This window comes from Panthera pardus, unplaced genomic scaffold, assembly GCF_024362965.1.
Source record: "Panthera pardus isolate Hobbes unplaced genomic scaffold, ASM2436296v1 HiC_scaffold_16, whole genome shotgun sequence".
Classification (NCBI taxonomy): domain Eukaryota; kingdom Metazoa; phylum Chordata; class Mammalia; order Carnivora; family Felidae; genus Panthera; species Panthera pardus.
In genome coordinates, this window is record NW_026526721.1 from 67,408,709 (window position 1) to 67,436,430 (window position 27,722).

A 27,722-nucleotide genomic window follows, 5' to 3' on the forward strand; every position below is an offset into this window, starting at 1 on the left:
ATCATTATGGTAGGCAGAATCCTAAAATAGCTCTCCAAGATGTCCCACTCTAATCCTTTAAGACTGTGAACATCAGATATTACATCTGTGATGTTACCTTACTTGGCAAAAAGGATTTGCAGGTATGATTAAGGCTATAATCATTTGACTTTGGGTCAAAAGAAGATTGTCAGAGCAAGCCTAATCTAATCACATAGACCTTTTGAAAGCAGAATTTGTCTGGTTTATAGCAAAACAGGAAGTCAGATTCCAAGAATGAGATGAATTCAATGCACTATTGCTAGCTATACGGAGTGGACCATGTGCCAAAAACTGTGGGTAGTTTCTAGGAACTTAGAGTGGCCTATGATAATAGCAAGGAAATGGGGACATGAGTCCTACACCCACAAGGATCTGAATTCTGCCAACAAACTGAATAAGCCTAGAAACACATTCTCTCTGTAGAGGCGCCAAACAAGAGCCCAGCCTACCTGACTTGATTTCAGCCTATGTGACCCCAAGCAGAGAACCCAGTCCTGGACTTGTGACCTACAGAACTGTAAACAGATAAACAGTATGTGATTTTACACTGCTAAACTGTGGTAATTTGTTAAGCAGCAACAGAAAACTAATAAAGTCATCCTGTACTAGAAAGTGCTTTTCCTGCAATAATTGAATTCTACAATGATAGGTTTACTGACTCATTTGAATACTATCATGCAAGACCTCCTCTGCCTTTCCCAGATTTATTTTACAGTTTTCATTATCCATAGAAATATTGTCTCCAGGAAAATTCCACCCAAAATTAGTTTTTGCATATGAAAACAAGTTAAGGTATCAAAAGAAAGTTTCTTTGGACAGTTTCCAGCTTATAATATTGCCCTCTTACTTAATGGGAGCAATAAACCCCACAAACATAAATAAAAAGATAAAATTATCAGTGACCAAAAAAGGCCCACATTCTTGGCAATAAATTTGTAAAAATCAAAAAGGTATAATACAAATAAAATCAGACACTGAAACCATATTTAAATTCTAAGAACTTATGATCTCAACTTGGAAAACAATCAAATAAATATGTACACTGAGTCAGAAAATTATTTTAATAGTTACAAAACATTTTTTTTTTTTTTTTACAGAATCAGTATAAAATAGCAGTTGATTTTTCCATAATTATCAGAATTATTTGTACTTAAGGTCTTGGCTAAGTGGGGCTGAAATCAACAAAAGGTCTTGGACTGTTGGCTCAGAAATCATCCTAGGAAGCCCACCTTGTTGATATCTGTCATGCTTAGCTCTTATGAGATGTCCCGGTCCTTTTATAAAAAAGTATCTTTTTATTCATTCTTTGGAGGCTTGAAGTGAATTCGGCAGCGTTCATTAAACACCTAAAATATTTAAACAGAAACAAAGGTCATTGAGCCATCTTGTATAAATCAAGCCTGGAACTAAATTAAATTTAGCATGGTTCAGGAGGACAAAACCATTTTTATCCCAGGTCAACAGATTTAGGGAACAGAGAAGTTTCCTCAGCAGTTCAAACTAACTTATAGGTGCTAAAAATACAGAAGGTTTTGAAGTCCATTTATAAGACAATTTTAACTTTTAAATAAAATTCCTATTATTCAAGGAAAAAATCATCACAAGCTAGCTTATTGAGTAATAGTAACTAGCAAACATTTTCATTCCATATTCTGGACATATTTTGTGCAGTTAAACAAAAATATCTAAAAATAAGTTTATGATAAAGCTTTTTTCCTTTTTATAATGTAGATTTTATTTAGATATCTGCTGTGATTTTCTAAAAGAGTACCAGATCCTTCTCACAAGTAGGTATACTTAAAGGGAAATCAATCTTTTGCTAAACTATGTAAATTTATAAAATGTTTGATCTATTTAACTCGCTTTTTTAAAAACTTTTTTTAACATTTATTTACTTTTGAATGACAGAGAGAGACAGAGCATGAGCAGGGGAGGGGCAGAGAGAGAGGGAGACACAGAATTTGAAGCAGGCTCCAGGCTCTGAGCTGTCAGCACAGAGCTCGATGTGAGGCTCAAACTCACGAATCGCGAGATCATGACCTAGGCTGAAGTCGGCCGCTTAACCGACTGAGCCACCCAGGCGCCCCTATTTAACTTTCTTTCTAAAAACCTAAACAAATTATGTATCATAAATGTTAAGAGAACATTCTATACTCAGTGCCTGTCAATATGGGGCTGTGTTAAATAAAAATTTTAGTACAGCCATTCAATGGAATATAATGCAAATACAAAAAAGAATAAGGAAGCTCTGTATGTTCTGATTTGAAAAGATCTCCAAGATATATTAAGGAAAAAAAAAAGTATGGACAGTAACACCTCTATATAACAAACAGGAAAATGTGTGTGTGTGTATATACATACATAAATTTAGAATTGTGCAAATATCTAAAAGTAAATATCATCCTTTTAGAAGGAAAGGAGGTGGCTGAAAGGGAGAAATGAGAGGTAGAATTTTTACCATATATCCTTTAATATTTAAAAATATTTAATCATGTCTAAAAATTTTAAGTGCCCAAATAAAAAATTATAAAAATCTAAAAGCATTTCTTCTTAGAATTTACCTTCATACTTCAATGACATAAGGAACAAATCATTTTTTTTTTAATTTTTTAACATTTATTTATTTTTGAGACAGAGAGAGACAGAGCATGAACGGGGGAGGGTCAGAGAGAGGGAGACACAGAATCTGAAACAGGCTCCAGGCTCTGAGCTGTCAGCACAGAGCCCGACGCGGGGCTCGAACTCACGGACTGCAAGATCATGACCTGAGCCGAAGTCAGCCTCTTAACCGACTGAGCCACCCAGGCGCTCCAAGGAACAAATCATTTTTAAGGTTAAAACACACACACACACACACACACACACACACACACACACACACACACACACACACACCAACCTATATTGGCCACTGTGGACTACCATAAAAATAAAAGATAAAAGAAAAGTCTACATAGGGAGATTTCATGGTACTGGTATTATTCAATCTCTTAAGCTGGGTGGAAGATACAAGAGTGTTCATTTTATTAATATTCCTTACATTCTACATGTTATATCCTCTTTGATATGTGTTAACTCACAAATAAAAGAAAAAAAATGCAGAAATTAAATATACTCTCTCTGGCCCTTTCGTCTTACAGTTCATCTCTTGTCAGTTACCAGTCCTGACATTTCCCTCAAGTTCTCAATGCTCAAACCAGGCGAGGCTTTAGATTGGTGGCCTTGGCACAATGTTTGGGACATGTATGACTTGGCCAAGCTTCTCCAAATCTTTTTCCTAAATGCCTTCATAACTTTTGCTGGCTTACTGCACCACAGCTTACATTTTCTTTTTTTAAAATCTAGTAGACAACTTGGGTTTTTGTAGACTGGATGGAGTATATTTTCTTTAAAACTAGTATCAAATCTAAAAATGCTTCACTCTTCCCACTACATTTGACATATACCAACCTCTCCACTGGGTTTTTCAAATCAGATATTCATTGTACCCCTCCCCTATCCCATCCCAAGAATAAATATTATCTCTCTGTAGAACATAAATGGACAAATATCGCCAAAATCTTTCAAGTAGCAAACACCTTCTCATGTTAGTAGAAAGAGCAGGAATAGGAAATCTTGTCAAAGAGGACAAAATAAAGAAAAGTGATATAGCAAAGAAAATCAATTTGTATTTTGCAATTTATTCACAGCTCTATAAGTTGGTACATTCTAGTTTGGGTTCAGTTAACGTCTCTCTGTGTTTAATCTCATTCCATTGCTTAATTTCAAAGGATAAAACAGAATTTTCAGCTCATTCTTTCAGATTTCATAGATTTTTCCCTTTGGAAATCTTTGAAATTTTAGAGAAGGGTATATAGATATACCATTTCATACAACTAAAGTCAGCATTTTGTGATTTTTTGATCCTCGAATCCTGGTTCTCCAATCTAATTCCTATTCAGAACTGTGCAGGCAGCAATAAGGAACATGTGAACCTAGCAGCCATAAAAAGCTCTATTATCAGGTATCAGTAAAGTTATGTACAAATAAGTTTCACGATCAGGTATGTCAGAAAGCAAGTCACTGTGAAGGGTAGCTAATGATATAAAAATTTATGCAAACCAATGGGCCTCAAAAAGGCTGGTTTTAACAAATAAGGCCATTGAAGTTTCTGAGTTAACTAGTAATAACCCTAAATAACAAATATGCCCATTATTAGTATTAGGAAACATACAAAATGTCTCCAATTCTGTTACCATGACATGTCATAAAAACTAACATACGACTATAAAGTTGATTTTTATACGGTGGCTATATTTGGATGCCAACTGCACCCTTCTCAAAGTTAAAACTTTCAGCTGCTTATAAATGAAGGATGTCTATTCTTCTTGAGAGCCCTGAGGGACTCCTTACCCCCCTCCCTTGGTTTCCCTTTGTTAGTTCAGTTTCCCTCATAGTTCGCTCCAAGACAGCATTATTTAATACCTTCCAGCTCCTGTCATTTACAACTTCTTCAACATTCAATTCTGACTGCATCCATTTCAACTGTTAAAAAGAAAAAAAAAGTTGGAGTTATGAAAATTCAAATTGAAGAACTAAAACCAAATTCTATTTATAGTTTCCTAATAAAAGCAGCTACTGCTCCTCCATTCTTCATTAGTGGTATCACCTGGGCTAGATCTTGGACACAGCCCATTCTTCTGGTATCTAATCTGCTATTAAATCTTGTTAAGTCGTGGTTCTCAAGCATATTATAATCACCTTGAGAGCTTTATTTTTACGTTTATTTATTTATTTTGAGAGAGAGAGGGAGAGAGAGAGAAAGTTCGAGCAGGGAAGGGGCAGAGAGAGAATCCCAAGCAGACTCCATGCTGTCAGCACAGAGCTGAATGTGGAGCTCAAACTCACAAATCGTGAGATCATGACCTGAGTGGAAATCAAGAGTTGGGCGCTTAACAGACTGAGCCACCCAGGTGCCCCTCACCTTGAGAGCTCCAAAAAAAAAAAAATCAAATGTCCAGGTAGTTCACAACAGGAACACAAATGGCCAATAAACATTTTTTAAATATAGAATGTTAGTAATGTATGAAAAATGCAAATCAAGCCATAATATGACAAAAATTTTTAAAAATGAGTACCTCTGATAAAACCTACTACTAGTGAGAGTATGGGAAAAGATACACTCATACACATTTTTAGTAGGAGTATATATTGTTGCAACCTCTATGGAGGGCAATTTGGTAAGATTTATAAAAACATAAATTCACATGTCCTTGAACTCAATAATTCTAGTTCTAGTTATTGATCCTATAATACAGATTTATAAAGACAGCACAGAGGAATAAAAAGGAGGAGGTGGCAACCTGATTTGGATAAAGAAAAAAGAATCAAGAAGAAAAACAGAGAAAGAAGGGGAATATCTAAGGCCCAAATGATCTAGAAAGGCCTGAGTTTTCCACACCTTGAGCATGCAGCCAGAGGTCTGATACTAATGCTACAGTCTTTCTAACTTCCCTGATAACTGCCAACCTAATTACTCTATCAGAAAAGTAGCCAATTCCATTGCCAGGCCCAGATGGGGGGGGGGGGGGGGGGGGGCAGGGGCATCATACTCCTAGTCACTTCTAGTGGGAGAAACTTGAAAGAAGCTTGCTAGTTCCAGGAAGAAGGCTTGAAACTATTCAGGAAAAGTAGGACAAAAAGCATGAACTACAGATTGAAGCAGCCAAGAGGTTAAAACCAGGATGATTTCCTCAGGCCAAAGTTAAGACTCAAGCCAGGAGATTTGGGAACAAAATACCAGAGAGCCAGACAAGATCTAGGCAACCATGAGTCAGGGACCCAAGCCAATGAATCTGACCAGTTAGGAGCAGAGTTCAGGCAGGATGTTTAAGCAATGTGCATGTAACACTAGTAAGATAGGAACTTAGTACTGATCCAATGGCTCCTTGTAAAGTCCTCTGCTAGACTCAGAACTGGTGTCAGAGTATAGTCAGGTACATAGGACTCAAACTAGAATGAGAGGAAGGACTGCATTTCTGACAACCAGTCTTGTTCTGTAAAGTAGCAACGAGCCTGAAGAAGCCCATCTGCTGACATCAAAGCAACCTCAGATTTTAATCAGCTACATGGACCAGAAATTATTGAAGGTTCACTGCTCTGTCAAAGCCTGGACTGAGTGCCAAAGAAGTAAACTCAATCAAAAAACAGGGTCACGACATGCCACTAGGACAGTCTTCATAACTGCTCACAAATATTTACGGGCAGGTCACGGAGAAATGGGTTTAGACTTCTCCTACATACTTGCAGAGTGAAGATTAAGGAACAATAATCACATGCTACAGGGAGGCAGATTTTCACAATATATAAGAAAATCTCTGAATAATTACAACTTCCAAAAAGAGAATGCCACTGCTACAGAGGATTTGCATACTCCTCCTCCCCTACCCCCGTAAGTAGTGATTAAACAAAAAGTAGAAACCAATGGTTCCAAGATATTGTAAGGAGGATTAATGTAAAAAAATATGGGGTCCCAGAGTCTCAAAAAGGAAAGGAAAACAACTACTAAGTACATTAGGTAATATGCTGGCTCTTACACACGATATCATTTAATCCTCATCTCTAAAAATAAAGAAATCTCAACTACATTTTACAAACCAAAAATCAGATTATTTCAGAGCAATTAATTTACAAGTTTACAAAGCCACCAAGTGGTAGAAGAGATTCATTTCATTAGGGCCACCTGCCTTTATAACCCATGTTTTCTCTATTCTTGAATGCTTCAGATATTACAACCAACTTCTAATACAATTTCAGTGCCACCAACAAAATGCTCCCTGAGAGATGGTTGTTTTGAGGCTCTAGGTCTTAAACAGGTAAACTTCCTTTCAAAGGAAGTTTGAATAGGTGACAATAGGTGACAGCAGTTACACAGTTCCAGCAAGGAATGTGCTTTTTCTGAGTTAAGGACTCAGGGAAAGAACTGGGGACTTTTAGACTGGCATCTCTGCATATGAATAAAGTATGTTCTCTACAGTAGTCAGAATTTGACTATCAGTCACAGTTTAATGTAAAAGCACTGAATCCAGAGTCAGAAGACATGGGTTAAAGTCCCAGCTCTACCACTTACTAGCTGGGGATATCAGTTAGTACCTGAGTTGTAGTTCTCTCATTCAAAAAAATGAAGACGTAGACCTGGAACATCTCTAAGAGTTCTCTTTCTGATTCCATAATCTTCATGAAAATGAAGAAAGGTTGAAAATTAAAAAAAATTCAAGCTTTCTTATTTGGTTAAGTACTATTCACAGTCACCCTCTAGTCCTACACAGTATCTGACTAGAAAGCTACCTTTTGTAACTTGCTGACTGGTTTCTAAAACTACTCCTTGCAATGGTCACCCTGGTGATTTTCTCTGGGCCCTAGAGGCTGAAGGGCAGAGATGAGGGTGGATCAATTACGTAACAAATCACTCCCAAGGACTCAGTGGTTCTGAACTTTGTTCTCCACTAACAGGAGTAATTGTAGTGTTTGTCTGATGTAATCTGCAAATAGTGAGTTTTCAGTTTCTGATATAATAGCCCTGCCCTGTAGTTTTCTTTGTCAAAACCTTCAAGAGTCTGTTGAAATACAAAATCCAAAATAATTAGATTTTAACCAGCTTTATAGAAATTATCTACAAGCCTTCATAAACCATGACTAAGATGACCATTACAACATTAAGTTCACTGTCTGAGGACCCCACCACTGCCAGATGAATGAGCAGATGTGGAATACAGGACTGAAGCAGTCGTCATGAACAAAGAGAGCCATGAAGACGGTGGTTGAATCCAGTAAGACATGGTGCAGCCCTGGGATGACTGAGCAAGTGCACACACTCACCTGCGGGCAGCTACAAGAATATAGGCTTGAGAGTGATGGTAAGTCCCCTTTTCAAAGCTTGGCTACATCTACTAAACAAAGGGCAGACCTCATGACTGTTCAGTAATGAAAAACACAATTTTGTCCCATACTGGATTTTCAGTCACCCAGTCAGCAAGTCACCTACTGTGCCACCTTGAAATACAGACATGATTTTGATCATTGCTCAGTGGTCATATAGGAAAAAGCCCTTCTTCTTAGGAAATCACCAACGTATGTAAGGAGCAAAGGAACATTGTACCCAACATTCTCGCCAAATGATTCAGTAAATAAAAATGCCTATGTGAGGTAGAAAGGGGAGGAAACAGGAAAGGAGGGAAGGAGGAGGCAGAAGGAGGGGAGGGTGGAGAGAATGTATCGCAAAGCAGGTGGGGCAAAATGCAAACAATAGGTGAATATAGGTAAAGGGTATAAGTGAGTTCCCCGTACTATTGCAACTTTACCATAAGTTTGAAATTATATCAAAATAAAAAGTCACTGTTTAAGCAGCTCCCCACAAAAGAAGACAGCAATGAGTTCCACTTAATAAAATATGGCACACATTTCAAATGTTTTCTTGACATGTCACCATTAAGGGCTATAAAGGAACAGTCCTGTTCCATTTCTTATACTCTGAGGTGCACACCCTATCTACATTACAGCTGACTTTGAGGAAAAAAGGCTTCCTCTGACATATCACTCAGTGGACACTTGCTGTTTTCTTAAAAGTGAAAACTGCAAGGCTGGGAAATGAAGTGGAAACAAAAAAGTGTCCAAAAAGAACCAAAGATCCATAGTAACTTCTTTGTGTAGGGAAATAAATTATAATGTGGTTCTAGTGTACCTGGTTATATTCAAATAATACTATACTTTTATAGCTAAAGAGAGTAATATTCTGAAAATATCTGTATTGCATTTCAGCAAATTTCTACAGACGAAACCAGAAGTAAATATTCTCAAAATGTAAATACGTTAAAAAAGTTCATTCTTTTTTTTTTTTTTTTTTATGTGTATTTATTATTGAGAGACAGAGCGAGACAGAGCATGAACATGGGGGGGGGGGGGGCAGAGAGAGGAGGAGACACAGAATTTGAAGCAGGCTTCAGGCTCTGAGCCATCAGCACAGAGCCCAACATGGGGCCCGAACCCACTAACCACAAGATCATGACCTGAGCCAAAGCTGGACGCCCAACCGACTGAGCCACCCAGGTGCCCCTAAAAAAGTTTATTCTTAAGTCAAGCCTTTAAACATAGATACAGATATGATTTCCCTAGATTTTCTGATGTGGTGTTGGTCTGTGTTAATCCTTTTATATATAAGGATATCCTTTGTTATATTTAACAGTATACTATATAAAAAAATGGAAAGAAAATATGATTACATGTTTCTTTAAGCTAAAGCTACTACACTGCATATATTCATGAAATACAAATTAACATACCAACTAATTTCTAAATGTAATAAAATTAAGCCCACTAAAAATGAAGTATTAATCTGGTCCCTTTTTTTTTTTTTTTTTAAATGTTTATTTATTTTTGAGAGACAGAGACAGGATGCGAGTGGGTTAGGGGCAGAGAGAGAGGGAGACACAGAATCCAAAGCAAGCTCCAGGCTCCAAGCTGTCAGCACAGAGCCTGACGCGGGGCTCAAACTCATGAGCTGTGAGATCATGACCTGAGCTGAAGTTGGACACTCAACAGACTGAGCCACCCAGGCGTCCCTGGTCCTTTTTTTTTTTAAAGTAATGACCATTTCTTTTTCTTTTTTCTTTTTTTTTTTATAACATTTATTTGTTTTTGAGAGAGCGAGCGAGACAGAGCGTGAGTAGGGGAGGGGCAGAGAGAGGGACACACAGAGTATGATGCAGGCTCCAGGTTCTGAGCTGTCAGTACAGAGTCTGCTTCAGATCCTGTCACTCTCTCTCTCTCTGCCCCTCCCCTGCTTATGCTTTCTCTCTCTCAATAAATAAATAAGGTGTTAAAAAATTGTCTTTATTTTGATAGCTAAATTTATTTTGACAGCTATTTTGAAAATCTTTTGCTCAGAAATTTAAAGCTTATTCAACTTACCTTTGTCTGTTCTTTCCTAAGTTGCTTTAATAACGTTAAATCATCCAAATTCTTTTCTCTCTCTTCTCGGAGGTGTTTTACTACTGCTGAGGTCTGAGCTATACAATTTTTTATGACTCTGTCCCTGCTGGCATGAGCTTCCATCAACTAAAGGAACAAAGGAACAATAGAGAAAAATCATACCAATTTTTTACATTGTAGTGGTTTTTAAAAAATCCTTATTTTTAGGCTACAGAAATATAATAGTTCTAAAACAATTTTTAAAAACTGAATCTATGGAAGAGAAAATTGTGCTGAACCAGTTAAATCACCAAAAAACAGATCAAAGGAAACACCTCTCATGGTGTAAAGTATGAGGTCGGTTGTCTTCCTCCTTCCATATACTTCTGGGATTTCCCACTCCTCTTCCTGCATTCCCCACACAGGACTTTTCATTTCAGTCCCTTCTCCCTACATTACTGTCCCCAGTATTCCATCCCTTGTGTTCTACCCTCTACCCACCCTCACACACCTTCGGGGCCACTGCTGCTATTCTTCCTCTTTTTTTTTGTCCTTTCATTGGTTTTTTCAGCCTTGTGTTGTCACTAAGTGCAAGAAATTGTGAAGTAAGTGATGTAGAGAAGGAATTCGTTACACTAAAGAAAAACAAAGAATGTTTACCTATGCAAGACAGAGCCCTTTTCAAGACTTTAAAGTATTAATATGGGAAAATTGTATATGAAGTACAGATTATTGGCTCCATCAACTGTGTGTGCCAACTGAAAGGACATCTGGCAGGGCAATTCTTTACTAAGTTTCATCTTTATATAACAAATCCAATACAACAATTTGCATTTATTTTCTTCCTTCATTTACGAAGTTTGATGATCATTATTTGAACACACTCCCATGATCATAGCCAAATTCTGATGACGCCCCATAAACCTGGGGGAGAGTAAAAGCAAAGTACTAAAATAATATGTAATCGCCATTATAGTATATGTGCTGTTGAAGCAAGCACTATGCAATTGCCATTATAATTAGTGGAACACAAACAAAGGTGGTTCACTTCCAACTAAAATTTAGGTGTTAACTTCCTCCATCTAATTAATCATGTTATATCATTCCTTCTTCCCTCTGAAGAGAATATGTTAATGCTATGCTAATGAGTTATACTAGGAATAACCTAACTATTATACATATTTGTATATAAAACACAGGACTAAACCATCCTATAAGCATTCTTCCTAAGTTATTTGAAATATATCTCTTAAATGATCATCTCAGGACCCTGCAGTTAAGAACTACTGATCTAATATGCACCAGGAAAAAAACCTTTGCATTTCTAGAGTGCGACAATACTAAAAGTGCATTGATTATAAATCATACCTATGTGAAGAGAAGAAAATCAAACTAAGAGGCATTAACCCCACCTATACTAAATTACTCTAATATGCTAATTTTTTTCATTGTAAGGTTTAGGATTCACAAGGACAGTCCAAGGCCTATATTTCATTGGCTAATACGCTGCTTCTGTTACTTGTTTCCTCCTTCAGATATAATTCCAGAAAATGAAAGGAGCCATTGAGGGTAGGGAAATTCCCAAAACAGAAGAAATGAACCATCCTAACTTAGAGTTAAGAAGCTCTCCCTGTATGAGACTGGCTAAATAATTAACATTTCCAGGCTTCAGTTTCCTCTTTTGCAAAATTATGGATTATGAGTAAATAATCGCTAATATCCTTTCTACCTCTAAAATCTAAGGATAACATAACTCAATACACTGCTCAGATGTCAGATGCTATTTAATCACTTTAATATTTTGTCTAAAGCTCCAATAATTGGTGGAATAGCATTAGCACCAAGTAGGAGTCTGTCACAGTATTTTCACTTTTTCTATCTGAATTTTAAAATCAAATTCCAATTGTGTACATTTTATTAAAATGTTCAATATTTTCCTTTCAGCCTCTCCCACCACACAGGTTCCTTCCTTGGTTAGGCTCTCTTCCACTGTTCCCCTCATTAACTTGGCCCCTTTCCTGCAGATACACTTCTCACTGAAGACCACCCTCCTACCTTCACCTGCATACTTTTCCTTCAGATTAGCCCCACTGTGAACTCACTCCCCTATGGACAGAAAGTACTGAGCAAATCATCTTTTATTCTGTACTATCAATTATTTTAGTCTAGCTTTCATGATCAACCTTCAAGAAAATTCAGAATTAAGAGCCATATGCAAGAGGAATATGCATAGACTTCTTTCTGTACACATGTCAAAGAAATGAGGACGCTTGATAACTAGCAGCTCCTTTGGTTAGAGGAGAAAATCCCTGAGTAATAACCATATCATAACCATACTTCCTTTGATTTGGGGTATGCAATTTCAGAATGAAGGCATTTAGCATGGGGCAAGAGAGTGATTCAAAGCTAGTCTAACAGGGGTCTATCTAGGACTTCCCAGTTTTATTATACTTTACCAAAACTCTAAGAACTTCTTTTAGTCAAATTTTCACCTACTATCTTTTTCTTTTTCAACGTTTATTTATTTTTTTGAGAGAGAGAGAGAGATAGAGCACAAGCAGGTGAGGGGCAGAGAAAGAGGGAGACACAGAATCCAAAGCAGACTCGAGGAACCCACGAGCTGTGAGATCCTGACCTGAGCCGAAGTCAGCCGCTTAACCCACTGAGCCACTCAGGCGCCCCTCACCTACTATCTTTTAACCATTATTTAAAAACAATCCTTTTTGCCTTTAAGGGAAACAATGCTAACACTTTTCGTGATCATAGTTTTTGGGTGTTTTCTTTCCTGAACAAAGGTTGATTCTAAATTAACTCTACACTAAATTCTAATTTCTGAAACATCATTTGTCAGAACCCTGACACTGACCCTTGGTTTAACCATCATTTAAAAACAAAACACAGGGGGCTCCTGGGTAGCTCAGTTGGTTAAGCGGCCAACTTTGGCTCAGGTCATCATCTGACAGTTCCTGCGTTCAAGCCCCACATCGGGCTCTGTGCTGACAGCTCAGAGCCTGGAGTCTGCTTTGGATTCTGTTTCCCTCTCTCTCTCTGCCCCTTCCCCACTCATGCTCTGTCCCTCTGTCTCTCAAAACAAATAAATGTTAAAAAAAAATTTTTTTTTTAAACACAACATGGGATGCCTGGGTGACTCAGTACGGTTAAGTGGCCGACTTCGGCTCAGGTCATGATCTCACAGTTCGTGGGTTTGAGCCCTGCGTAGGGCTCTGTGCTAATAGCTCAGAGCCTGGAGCCTGTTTTGTGTTCTGTGTCTCCCTCTTTCTCTGCCCCTCCCTTGCTTATGTGTGTTCTCTCTCTCTCAAAAATAAATAAACTATTAAAAATTTACAAAAATAATAAAAAAATAAAATAAAACAAAAGTTAGTAAGTTTTTGTCTTGGCCCTTTGTGTTTTTCAAATCTTTCTCCAGAATTTCTGACAAAAAGATGCAAGGGGAAGCATATCATTTAAACATATATTCCAAAGATTCATTACATTAAAGAGACATCCTTAAAAATTACCCTAAATCAATCACTGTAACACTAGTAATTGTTTTGCATTTGTAAAACACTGTTCCAAATTCAGACTTTTTTTTTTTTAATTTTTTTTTTTAACGTTTTTTTATTTATTTTTGAGACAGAGAGAGACAGAGCATGAACAGGGGAGGGGCAGAGAGAGAGGGAGACACAGAATTGGAAACAGGCTCCAGGCTCTGAGCTGTCAGCACAGAGCCCGACGCGGGGCTCGAACTCACAGACCGTGAGATCATGACCTGAGCCGAAGTCTTACACTTAACCGACCGAGCCACCCAGGCGCCCCGCAAATTCAGACTTTTTAATGTTCAGCATTGATTTTCACATTTATCTTGAGAATAAACAATAAATAATGTACAGCTAGAAAAAAATCATAGATTCAAGGGATACCCTTTAATAAGGGGATCTCACTGAAATTATTTTCATTAAGAGTATTCTTCTAAGATTTGCAATTTCTACAATTAGTACTTCATAATAACTTTGTTGATCATCTGCTATGAAGAAGGATTATTATTAGAGAGTGCAAACATTTCTTCATCAGCTATAGAAGGGAACCACCAGGGGCTAAAAGAAGTCAAAGTAACCTTAAGCAATTTGGATGTTTCACAGAGCTCCACTCTTAACTGAGATAATATCTAAGGGAACTCAGTGGTACTTATTAGCATAGGCACTCTGCTGCAGGCCTGATCCCTGGCACAAAATTACTAGATAAACAATCCTTCCTCTAATGTTCATGTTGTTGGATCCCTTTAGGATACAGACAGAGAAAAACCCAAACACAAACACGAGAATATCCAAAACAGAAAGGTCTCAAATATCCAAAACAAAAGGTTCCAATATGCAAGATTATCTTAGTGCAACAAAGGGATAATAATAACAACAATAATAATAGAAGCAGCAAGCATTTATATATAAAACATTTAGTACAGTTAGCACTTTATATTACCTCAGTTAATCCTCTAACAACCCCATGAACTAGGTACTATTATGTTATTATTTTACAAATACGGAAGCTGAGGCAAAAAGTTATGTGACATGTTCAAGGCTACCAGCTAGGAAGAAGCAGAGGTAGGACTTAATCTACATCTGGAATCTATGTTGCTAATCCCTACACTATAAATCTTTAGGTTAAAAAAGATTATAAATGAAAACAAGTGAGATTCTTTTCTAGAGATTATATGGGTAGTGAGGGGGGCATCACTAAAGTGATCATAAATTTCTAGTTCTTCAGACAGAGCTACCCAAAGAAACTAAGTGAACAACCTCAAAATAAAATAGGGCTTGGACTCATGCTCCCTACTTCCAATACTGGATTCTACTCATTAAAGTTCACAGATTTGCAATTTCTCAAGCCACAAGAATCACCTAACCACTCAATAAAACAACACACTTTCATATAAAAGCAGGACAAAAACATCAGCAATTATTAATGCTTTGAATTTAATTGATATGAATAAAACTGACTTTTTTTTCATAACTGAGAAATAGAATTTTAGGTTTTAAGTAATATCTTCTTTATAAGAATCCAAATAGTAATCTTGTGGGAGATCATAGAAAAGCAAATGCCATTTGAACATTAGCTTCCAAGTTAATGAAAAGATGTAAGTAAATTATAAAAAAATACTTGGCCACATTACTATTTCCTTTTGTTTTTAGAAATTATAAAGCGACACAAAAGAACTCTTTAAGAGTCTATGAAAAAATATATATTTGAGAACCCAAAGCCTCATACGAGGACAAGATCTGTGGCTTCTCTCCCAACTACCAAATGCTTCTATTCCCCTCCCTGATGATTGAGGGAAGAAAAAAGATACAGAAAGTATAAAAGGTTTTAATTCATTGTATCAGGTGTCTGGCTTCTTAGGACTGACTCATTCAAAACCCTTGCTCTTGTTTCCCTGTTTTACTTGACTGTTTCACTTCCTCCTTCGTTCCCTGGTGCATAAAGTTTCTAAAGTTAAAGGCTGCCCATGAAGGGGCCAAAAAATGCTCTCATTCCTTAGAACCATCTTTCCACAGACTTGTGCATAAGATCACACGTTTTCCTTAGTTTGTAGCAACCAGATCAAAACTTATACACACCCTCAGACGTAGGCAAGAAAACATGAAGATGTCATACTTTCATCCAGTTTAATTATATGTCAATTGGTTTCTTATTTTGCCTGCAAAGAAAGGCATAAAGGAAGCACAAAAGACTCAAAAGATACACTTACAGACTCATAAAGTTGTTTACAGGTTTGGCTTGCATCAATTTTCCCTGCAAAGGAAGCTGTTGGAACCGTAGTGTTTAATTCATGTACTATTCTGTCATCAATCGTCCTCATCACCTTGAGTAATTCCTATATATATTTAAAATAAAAGAATAATAACCTGAATTGAAAGTTAAGTGTTAAAAAAGAAACATTTAAACAAACAAAAAAAAATCCATAAAGCTCTTGGATATTTTACAATCCTGTAAGTTAGGAGTAGAGAAACCATGCTAAATTTAGTGCAACCACAGGAAAATCTTTATTATGAGAATAATAGGTTATGTAATCGTAATTCTAAGAATGGGCACCAACCCTGTTTTCTTGGCTCAAATGTGACCATCTCAAGGGTCATGACTGCTTTAATTCATTTTTAAACCCCACCTGGTGGCACATGCTTAGCAAACAGTGTATGCTCTTTCCATCCAAGCATACAGCCAACAAAAGTTTCTACTAAACGCAATTACCTCAAATTGTCCCAAACAATCCAGCATAATTGCTTGCTCTATTGCCTCTATGTCTATCATTCTAAAATGTGGTACTAGATGGAAAAATTCTGTAAAGCTATATAAGAAATACTCAGTAGTGGTTCACTTAGAAATTAACCTATGACCTTTTAGGCTTTTTGCTTTTTTTAGCTTTTTACTATGATTGTTTTATTATTTTTGTAACAAAAATACAGGAGAAGTACAGGAGAAAGCATGCTTCTATAGAAGGAATCAAGTCTCTTCATGGCTTTCTTATTCATAGAACAAAACAGAAATTAGTTTTACCTTTTCTTAGTGACCCTACTCACATTTCCCACGGATCTCTTCCTCCTGAAAAGGCTCCAACTCTCAAAAAACCAACCAAAAGAAAAATAATACTAAAAGGGCAGGGGACTTAAAAAGACTCTGGTGAGAATACCTACATAGGACAGTCCCTTCTCTCTACATTTTGATTAGGGTACTTCTTTTCACTTGTCACTAGAGAAAGGCTGGACATCAGGTACGCTCTGTCTCCAGAAAACACAAACTGTTTCCAGCACTATACTCTTCTCTTTCTTTTTTAATTGTTTCTTAAATTCTCTTCCCCGCCCCCCAGCCCAGCAAAACATGATGGCTGAAAAATCATCAGGGAAATAGAAGTATATAATGCTAGAAATATATATATTAAAAACACCCAACAAGTTAACATTCAATATTAAAGTGTATTAAAAGCAACTTTGTTTGATTCTCTGCCTCCTTCAACATACCAGCCTATCTTTCCTATGCCAAACTGAAATCCATGACTGAAACCAACTTCATTTCTTTCTTCATCCATTTGTTAAAATAAAAACTTCTATTATGATTAAAGTATTACAAGTCATTTTAGAAAAACTAGCAAAAAAGTTTAAAAAAATAAAAGTCATCCCCAGTTAACTATTATTAATGTTATAAGATGTTTTTAGTTTTTTCCGTACACATCTATGAATATTTTTATCAACTGGAGGTCCTCTGTAACACTTTAAAGTCCTGCTTTTATGACATTATACCATGAGCATTTTGCCCTTGTTACTCAAAGTGCCTTGAAGATATTTTTAATCGTGGCATAAATATCCTGTGGAAGTGTCACAGTCTGTAAGACTACTTCCCCAATAATGAACATTTAGGTGTTTCCAATTATAATAACCATTTAAGCCATTCAGTCTAAGTCTGCAGTTTAGATTCTGTTCCTATCAGTCTATTAATCTTCAATCAGTATTTTAATAGCCTTTTCTAGATCTCAATCTAGAAGTTAAATAGCTTGTAGAAGGCTCATAATTTGGACTAGTAAAACACAGGCAAATGTCAGGTTTAAAACCAGCTTCATTATCTTATCCCCTCTTCCAGTATCTTTCTATTTTTGTCAATAGTACTATTATTCTCTATAAGTTGGAATTCTTAAGGGATAATATCAACATATTCACTAAGCAACCACCACTTTGAGTGTTTTGTGTACAATGGAGGATATATGTGTGAATGGCAAATTCCAAACAAAAGGCAGAAGCACCATTTAGTGTCAAAAAGTACATAATTAGCAGAAGCAGTAGACAGGAACCTTCCTTTCCAACTTCAGCACACCTATAACTTGACTATTCAAAAAAAAGAAAGAAAGAAAGAAAGAAAGAAACCTCTTTTAAAAATCTCTCTTTTCTCCTATCTATATCAAAATGATCTTCTGAGGCCAAGATTTAAGTTATACCTTTTAGATAAAACTCTTTCCTTGTCTGAGAGTCCTCAGCAATCTTTCTTCTTTAAACATATGAAGCATTCAGAACCCAGCACAGTTCATTTATTCACTCTTCATTCAAAAAATATTTAGTAATGTCTAGTGTGTGTCAGGCACCATTCTAAACACTATTCTAACATTCTAAAGGTTCTGACCCTCAAAGAGCAAAATTCTCATAGGGAGAGACAGGTAATAAGCAAGTGCCTCAACAAACAAGATAATTTCAGTATTGAACAATACTGTGAAAAAGAAAACAAACTGAGGTAATGGGATGAAGAATGACAGTGGGGCTGAGGGGCTAACACTTTGGATAAGGAGATCCAGAAAGGCCTCTCTGAGGATACAGCATTTGAACTGAGAACTGAATGACATGAATAAGCCAACTAAATGAACATGTGGGGGAATAAGTCAAAAATGATGAGGCAAGAACAAACTTTGGGGTATATGAAGTGAATAAGGGGAAAAGTGGTATTAAGTGAGGTCAGAGGAGACCAGAAAATGAAGGACAACAGAGACCATGGAAACAATTAAGGACTCTGTTCTAAAGGCAACAGGATTTAAGGCAAGGGAATGGTATAACATGATTAATTTTTTTAAAAGATAACTTCGCCTGTAGATGAAGAATGGATTATAGAGAAGAGAATGGAAACAGGGTGACTCTTTAGCAGACTACTATGATAGTCTAGGCAAGAGATAGATAGTTTGATTGAGAGGTAGCAATAGAATTAGGAAGAAGCTGGATTCAGGATATATTTTGAAAATAGAGCAGATAGGCTAAACTGATGAATTGGTGGTGAGGAATGAGAAAACAAGGTTTGAGGCCTGAACAAACTAAATCCATGGTAGTGCCGTTAACTGATGTTGGGGAGAGACTGAGGGAAGAAAAGATTTGGAAGGAATGAAATCAAAGTTCTATTACAACTCAAAGGACATTTGATAATACTTAGGGTTATTGTTAATTGTATGTGATATTGGTAGTGTGTTTAAATTATCATCTATTAGAAATAGAGACTGAAATACTTACAAAAAAAGATATGGTATCTGGGATGTGCTGCAAAATAATCTGATTAGGATGGGGTGAGTGGCAGAATATAAATAAAAGAGTGGCCATGAATTGATTGTTGAAGTTAAGGGCTGGGTATATAGGGATCCATGGTACTAACTCTCCTTTTGAATAGGACTGCATTTTTGCACACAAAAAAAATGTTTGATTCTTTTTTTTTAAGGTTCTGCTCTGGACATGTTAAGTTTCAGATGCTTCTTAAATATCTGCATAGACAAGTTGGATAGAAAGTTGAAAATACCAGTCTGACACTGAACAAGGCTAGAGTTATATTAACAAGTTGATGTTATTAAAAGTCATGAGACGAGAAGAGATCACTGAAGGAGACTGTTGGGAATGAAGGGGGTCAAGAAAGAACTCTCGCATATAAAGTACAGGAGAAAAACTAGTATCACAGAAGTCAGAAGAAAGGTTTCAGGGGGGGAATGGTCACCTGTGTTAAATGTTCCTAGAAGTCAAGAAAAATGTGAACAGAAATTAACTTTCAGATTTAGCAAGATGGAAATCCTGGGTGATCTTAACAAGTCATCTGAATAGAATGTTTAATGGACTAAAAAGTTAATGTGGCTTCGGTACACAGTAAGAGAAAACATAGTATAAACTGAGGCCCACCACTATAGGTCAGATTGTAGGATTTTAGTCTTTTTCCTGAGAATGGAAAACCAATGAAGTGTTTAGGTATGGTGGGGTTACATGATCAAATCTGTATTCTGAAATGACTGCTTAGGTTAAAGTATTAAAATGTGGAAAATGAATTAGATAGGAACAGGAGTAGATGCAAAAGGATCAGTTAGGAGATTGACACAGCAATCCAGGTAAAAGATTACATAGCTTGACATTCCCTGGAATTTTTATTTACTGTGAACTTTAACCAGTTTTGAGTTTTATCACTAGCTATATAGCCAAATTCCTCTCCATTAAAACAGTTAAGTTTTATAAAGCAATGGGAATTTATCTGCATTAACTAGGTAATGAATCAGTCAATTTCACAGTCTTACCAATGGAACCTACAACTGTGGATTTTCAAATACATCAATCTTCTGTGTGCTAGAGAATCATCAACATATGATCTAAAACTTGAGTTTTAATAGGGTAGACACTAGTTATATGAGGTTATTTTAATTAAAATTAAATAATTTAAAATTTAGTACCTCAGTTGCACTAGCCACATTTCAAGTGCTCAAGAGCCACATGTTGCTAGTGGATGGTGCAAATTTCCACCATTACAAAGAGTTCTACTGGATAGTACTGAATTCGAGAAAATATAATGACAATTTCTAAACTGATAAAAAGAACTATAAGCTATTCTTAAATATCACAAAAAAGATACTGAAAAAACTAAAAGGGCAAGGGGGGTAAGATTCAGAAAGGAATTTCTTCCAAACTTGCAAAGGGAGAAGGAAAAGAAATATAAAACACCTCACTAGGCACACATTTCTTTACAGTGCAAAAAAAGGCCAGAGTTCTTAAGGCAACTCCAAAAGGGTCTGGAGAAAAGCTTGGTTGGCCCTCATAGACTGAGAGCAAATGAAGGTCAACACAGACACCCAAATGCTCCCAATAAATCATGTGTATTATTCATAAGGAATTACAGACTAATATCTGATGCCTGGCTCCAGTGGCATCCTCCCTCATTCCCTCCCTTTCTCTCTCACAAATTCACTAAGAAAATATATAGAAGACATCCCTGGGCAGACATCATACACAATAAAACACAAGTCCACAGAGATAATACAGAAATACACACAGTTCAGTGGCTCTCTCAAGACTATATCTTTGTATAAGACCTGGAACCCTAATTAACTTCTAAATGTCAAAGCATTAGAAAAGGTAACTCTCCAAATTTTGTAATGTCTCCAGCTTCTCCAATCTTTAATCCTCCTCAAAACAAGAAGAGATTCTGATATATCATGAATCTCTAATTTTAGGCTGGCCATCTAAAATTATTCACTTATCTTAGAATTGCATTTTATGTCTTATCTGTAATTGTGTGGTGAAAATCTCATCCTCTCACAGGCCAATTTTGGTATTTAAGGAGTGCCCAGATTTAGTAGGGAGGGGTAGAGAAAACTTTCTATTGCCCCTATAATTATACTACACTCTATTCCTAAGGTTGATCCTCAGGTAAATTCCTTTAATTATTTTGGGCAGGGTATATGGGGAGTGGTAAAAGGTCGATTACATGACAGTAAAATAAAAATATACTCCAAAGAATGATCTGGAATTTATTAACCTTCCCCTTCTCACCCTCTGCCTGAAGGTACCAAGAAGTAGATTCCATTCACATGCTGCTCTTTTCAGATTCTGCTCCTCAAACCACATTTTTATAGCAATGCTCACACTATGCTCCCCGCCCCCCCCCCCCCCCCCCCACCACGCTAGAAACAGACTTGCCCTCTTGGCACCCAGCACCTCCAGGCCCAGAGAGCAGCTGGACATGTTACAAAAGGAATCATCATGGATGCTAGAAAACAGTCTATTTTGTCCGAACCTAATTAGCAAAATCAATGCTGTATAAATGAATAAATATTCCCAACAGAAATACAAAAACTTAAACATTCTGGGAAAAAATACTTAGTTTATTTTGTTTAGCTGATATATGAACTGGGTCAGAGATAGGGTCAGGAAGAAGGGATTTCAGGGTGGCAACCAGTGGAAAAAAATCAGAAATGATAAAGAGCTTGATGCATTCAGGGAAAAGTAGGCCTCTGTGGCTGGACAGAAGAGTTCAAATGTATGCTGGAGGTGGCAGTGGTTGGGGAGAGAGAAACATGAATAAGAGAGGGTAGAGATATAACTAGGGAGAAGACATTGGGACTGGGTTTTAAAAGGTCTTGTATGTCATGTTAAGTAGTTTAGACCTGGTCACAGATGCCTGAAATTAGATGCATGGTTCAGATTCTAAAACTTAGAAGACAACAGTATAAAGTCATGGAGATTAGATTGAAGGGGGATATACTGGAGAAAGAAATGACTAAAGATAAGGATGGACTGCAAAGCTAATTGCAGACATGATAGGGTGTGAACAAAGATTGTGGCAGTACTGATGAGTGTTCCTAAAGCATCTCTTTGACCATTTCGCCCCCTGTTCAAAAATGACTCCCAAATCTCACACTTGGCATTCAAGCCCTTCCATAATCTGGTTCCTATCTTTTTCATAATTCCTGTGTCCGTGTAAATCCTGAATTCCAGCAATAATGATTGGCTATTTCCCCCAGATACATAAAATTTTCTGTCTATATACTGTTCCTTCTACTTAGAATTCCCCTGGTTCTGCCTAAGGCCCAACTCAATTACCATCTCTTGATCTCTCTGACCTTTATAGCATTTTATTCATATTCTAAATATCTTCTACATGTTTTATATCCCTGCTTGCATTATGTTCCTTGTTTTATTTCTGTCCACTGAGTCTCCCCAAATGTCTGGTACCTAACAGGTATCTGTTATACACTGAATTGTGTCTTCCACCACACCAAATTCATATGTTGAAGTCCTAATCCCCAGTGTCACTGAATTTGGAGACAGAGTCTATAGGGAGGTAAAGTTAAATGAGGTCATAAGCGTGGGGCCCTAATCCTATAGAACTTATATCCTTATACAAGGAAGAGACACCAGAGATCTCTCTCTTTGTGCACAAAGAGGCCATGTGAGAACACAGCAATGAGGCTGCAACATGCAAGCCAGGAAGAGATGATGAATCAGAAAACAACCCTAACAGGACTTTGATCTTGGACTCTGAGTCTCCAGAACTGTGAAAAAATTAATTTCTGTTGTTTAAGCCACCCCGTCTGTGGAATTTGTTACGGGAGCCCTAGCAGACTAATATGACATCCAATAAATTCTTGCTAAATGAGTGTTCAAATGGAGTTCTAGACACTCAATTTTAAACATTCTTTTCTGGACTTTATTTCATTTTGGAAACAGTATATTTTTCAGGAGGGCTAAGTCCAATTTTTATAATAGAAAAGTAAGAACTGCAAAAACTAAAAATACTTCAAAGACTCAAACTTTAAAACATGCACCTACATGGAAAAAATCAGGATAGTAGCAGTACACTGTAAGAGGGGGGGAGAAGGAGGGATGTATGGACTGGGATTGACTGGGAAGGGCATGAGAAACTTTTGGAGGTGACAGTATTATTCTCTATGTTGATGGAAGTTTGTACTACAGGTATATGTAAATATCAAAAGACTGGTATGCTTAACATCAGTGCATTTCACTGCATGTAAATATTACAAAATGAAAGTGAACAAATATTGAATACTAGTTAATGATATGAACAGTGACACATTTAGGAGTGAAGAATATGGATGTTTGCAACTGCCACTGACATGCATCAAAAAAATAAAGAGGTGAACTGATGGATATATTGAGATGAGTATGTGATAGAGTAAATACAGCAAATCACTGATTATAGAATCTAGATGTACATAAGTATTCACTGTAAAATTCTTTCAACTTTTCTGTAGCATTTGAACATTTTCATAATAAAATTTTAAGGAAAAAGTACCTAAATCTTTATAATAAAAATACATGATTTCCTGTTTCTCTTCCACAGTACTCAGTGCAGTGCTTTTCACATTTAGGGTACTTCTATACAAAATATAATGGTTTCACAGCTTTAAAAAATATTATCTTTGATTAAGAATTTGTGAGTGTGCCAGCTAACCACAGCTTATAATTTTACCTAACTCATCTAAACCTAAATGTTATACTAAATTTTTACATTTTACATTACCTTCACTTATGTTCATGTGTGCCTATGAGGGTTGTGGCAAATGTTCTTATATTTATCTACAATGAAGTTAAGTGATATGCCAAGGCCAGCTCTGGAAAATCAGATCTTCTGACTTTTAACCCAGGGTATTCCCCATTATAAACCACACATTTGGAAAAGCCCTAGAAAGACTATTTAAAAAGTTACCCCAGGTTTCACTAATGACATTCATTTTATGATCTTTTTATTTACATTATTTCTGTGAATGGAATGGTTCTACAAGAGAATTTAGCTTTTGTTCCCCTTACATCTTATCTGCCCTTCCAAAAGAAAAAAACAAAGGTGTTTTCTAAGCACTATTGGGTCTTTTAACAGATAACTTTGAAATTTAGTTTTAGACAGACACATAAACCAATGGAATAGAACAGAGAATTGGACCCACAAACGTCTGGCCAACTAGTCTTTGACAAAACAAGAAAGAGTATCCAATGGAAAAAATGACAGTCTCTTTAGAAAATGGTGCTGGAGGAACTGGACAGTAACATGCAGAAGAATGAAACTGGACCACTTTCTTACACCATACATAAAAATAATGAAAGACCTAAATGTGAGACAGGAAACCATAAAAACCCTAAAGGAGAAAACAGGCAACAACCTCTTTGACCTCAGCTGCAGCAACTTGTTCGACACGTCTCCAAAAGCAAGGGAAATAAAAGCAAAAATGAACTACTGGGACCTCATCAAGATAAAAAGCTCCTGCACTGCAAAGGAAACAATCAACAAAACTAGGCAAACAGACAGAATGGGAGAAGTTATTTGCAAATGACATATCGGATAAAGAGTTAGCATCCAAAATCTATAAAGAACTTAACTCAACACCTGAAAAACAATCCAGTGCACATTTCTTAATGTGCAGAAGACATGAATAGACACTTTTCCAAAGACATCCAGATGGCCAACACACACATCAAAACCACAAATCAAATCAAATGCAAATCAAACCCACATTGAGATCCACTTCACACCAGTCAGAGTGGCTAAAATTAACAACTCAGGGAGCACCTGGGTGGCTCAGTCAGTAAAGCATCTAACTTCAGCTCAGGTCATGATCTCATGGTTCATGAGTTCGAGCCCCGCGTCAGTTCAGAGCCTGGAGCCTGCTTCTGATTCTGTGTCTCCCTCTCTCTCTGCCCCTCCCCCACTCACACTTTGTCTCTCTCTCAAAAATAAATAAACATTAAAATTAACAACTCAGGAAACAGCAGATGTTGGTGAGGATATGGAGAAATGGGGAACCCTCTTGCACTGTTGGTAGGAACGCAAACTACTGTAGCCACTCTGGAAAACAGTGTGGAATTAGAATTAGAATTAGAATTAGAATTAGAATTAGAATTAGAATTATCCTATGACCCAGCAACAGCACTATTAGGAATTTATCTAAAGGATACAGCAGTGCTGATTCATAGGGCACATGTACCCCAATGTTTATGGCATCAACAATAGCCAAATTATGGAAAGAGCCCAAATGTCCATCAACTGATGAATGGATAAAGAAGATGTGGTTTATATATACAATGGAATACTACTTGGTAATGAGAAAGAATGGAATCCTGACATTTACAGCAATGTGGATGGAACGGGAGGGTATTATGCTAAGTGAAATAAGTCAGTCAGAGAAAGATATCATATGTTTTCACTCATATGTAGAATTCACTCATATGAGAAACTTAACAGAAGACCATGAGGGAAGGGAAGGGAAAAAAATAGTTTCAAACAGAGAAGGAGGCAAACCATAAGAGACTCTTAAATACAGAGAATAAATGGAGGGCTGATGGGGGTGGGGGAAGCAGGGAGAGGGGAAAATGGGTGATGGGCACTGAGGAGGGCACTTGTTGGGATGAACACTGGGTGTTGTATATAAGCGATGAATCATAGAAATCTAGTCCCGAAGCCAAGAGCACATTGTATACACTGTATATTTGCTAACTTAATAAATTATATTTAAAAAAAAGAAATTTAGTTTTAGAGATTCAAATAATTATAAAGATGGAAGCAGTTTTAAATGTCACTTAACAAAATCTTATTTTGCAGATTCAAAAATTAATTCCTAAGTGGTTAAGCAATTAGCTCAAGGTCCAAAAACTGTTAATGGCAGAAGCTGTATTAGAACCCAGAACATCTAACTCCCTAACCAGTGCTCATTCTAGTAAACCTAAGGCTATCATTGCTCAGTTATCTGAGCTCATTAATTCATAGTACTAATTAATGTGAAAGATCAAGGCCATAAACAGGCCTGTTAATCTTAAATATTCCATATACTTCATAATCTAACGACCTTTTTCTATCTTATTTAAGATTTTTACAAGTATCAGTATTTGTCCAGCACTTTGATCACATTTGAAGTTGGCTGCTGTTGTGCTCATCTGTTGTGAGGAGGAGCTGAAGTGGTGAAGAGGGCACGAAAAAAGTGGAAAGACCCCACATAAACTTCTTTGGCCAAATAATGTTTGTCAAATAATTCAGTCTGTTGAGGTTATCTTCAAGAATACCACTCCCTACAAAATGGCTCATAGAACAAAACTTCCTACAGATAGGTCAGTGATACGTGAAATTATTTTTCATTATCTTTAAAGATACATTTGTAAGGTCGTGATTTTTTAAGTTCAACTCTTTATCTAGACATCAGCACGTTTATACCTACATTAAAATAACTTTCATAGCAACTTAGTTAAAATCCGGACCCCTTTCTTTAATTCATGGGTCGGTATTAGTCCTAAAATACATTTTCCTTAAGTGTTACATTTCCTGTAATGGATAGGAAGGCAGAAGCACCACAGCAGGTACTAAAATTAATCGCCCCTTCAAGAACTCCAAACGTTCTGCCCTATCAAAACAGTAAGACTTGTACCAAGTTTTTATTTTGTTTTATCAAGTAAATAAGTTCTCCTTCACGTTCTTCTCTCCTACGAGTGGTCAACTTAAAGCAGGAGGAGGATGGCAGAGGCTAGGAACTGAGTTCAGGGGATGGCTTCAAAGGTTGTTACAATCTCTACCACCCGGCCCAAGCTTGGTTTTACCACCTCGGAACCACTCGAAGTTTCCTGGGACGGTTACTCAAGGCCTGGGCGTCGCAAGGAGAACCATGACCCCCACGGAGCTCCCTCGCTATGGCCAAGCCCGCGCCCCCATGACCTCCAATGGCTGGGAAAAGGAGCCTTGAACTGCCCGCTTCTTCCACAACTGATCCACACTCCCTCCCAGGCCACAGCAGGGAACAGGATCCGGGGACAACTGGGGGGTAACACCTGCCACATGAGGAAAACCCCATCACCTGGAACTCGGCGAACTCCTCACAGTTCACACCGCCACTGGGCGCCGCCATATTGGACAAACGCGAGGCCCCCGCCGGGAGCCAATCACCACGGAGCAAAGGTGTCCGCGTCGCCGCCTAACAAAATTTATTCCGAAGAAAGCGAGAAACCCAAGGCAAGGTTTGTCTTTTCCCTGGTGCTCGTTTGCACCGAAACTTGTAGCCGTGGTATCCTTCTTTTTGTTCCCACCCCTTTAACACGGCCTCTGGAACTGGCCTAGAGGTATCGGAGAGTATCAGAACTTGTAGGGATAGTTTTACTCCAATCCCATTTTTTTCCCTTTGGTGGCACCAACCTGATCATTTGAAGAGGAAATCTAGAGTAGAAGTGAGGCTTTTCTTAACCCTCCCACTCCATTATTTACCTCTTGTCCCTTCAGCACAAAGGCCTTTGTTCGTTAAGAATTTGGGACTGCTAAGAGATGTTTCTTAAAAAGACATTACTGGGGGATCCTGGGCGGCTCAGTGGGTTAAGCATCCGATTTTGGCCCAGGTCATCTCAGGCCCCGCATCAGAGCCTCCCTCACTCGCTCTCAAAAATAAAGGTAAAAAACAAACAAAGAACATTACTGGTAGTGTGGGGGTAAGGGCTGTATAAAGC

The 27,722-nt window shown here is 37.3% G+C and overlaps 1 protein-coding gene across 1 annotated transcript; it reads right to left on the minus strand.

Annotated features, from left to right (window-relative positions):
- Positions 1-1,059: 1,059 nt before the first annotated feature.
- Positions 1,060-27,202, minus strand: MIX23 (mitochondrial matrix import factor 23). Its single transcript, XM_019448558.2, has 5 exons — positions 27,083-27,202; positions 15,710-15,835; positions 9,967-10,113; positions 4,486-4,545; positions 1,060-1,367 (listed from the first exon to the last, which is right to left on the minus strand). The coding sequence occupies exons 1-5, from the start codon at positions 27,131-27,133 to the stop codon at positions 1,317-1,319; spliced, it is 435 nt and encodes a 144-aa protein (XP_019304103.1). The 5' UTR covers positions 27,134-27,202; the 3' UTR covers positions 1,060-1,316.
- Positions 27,203-27,722: the final 520 nt, after the last annotated feature.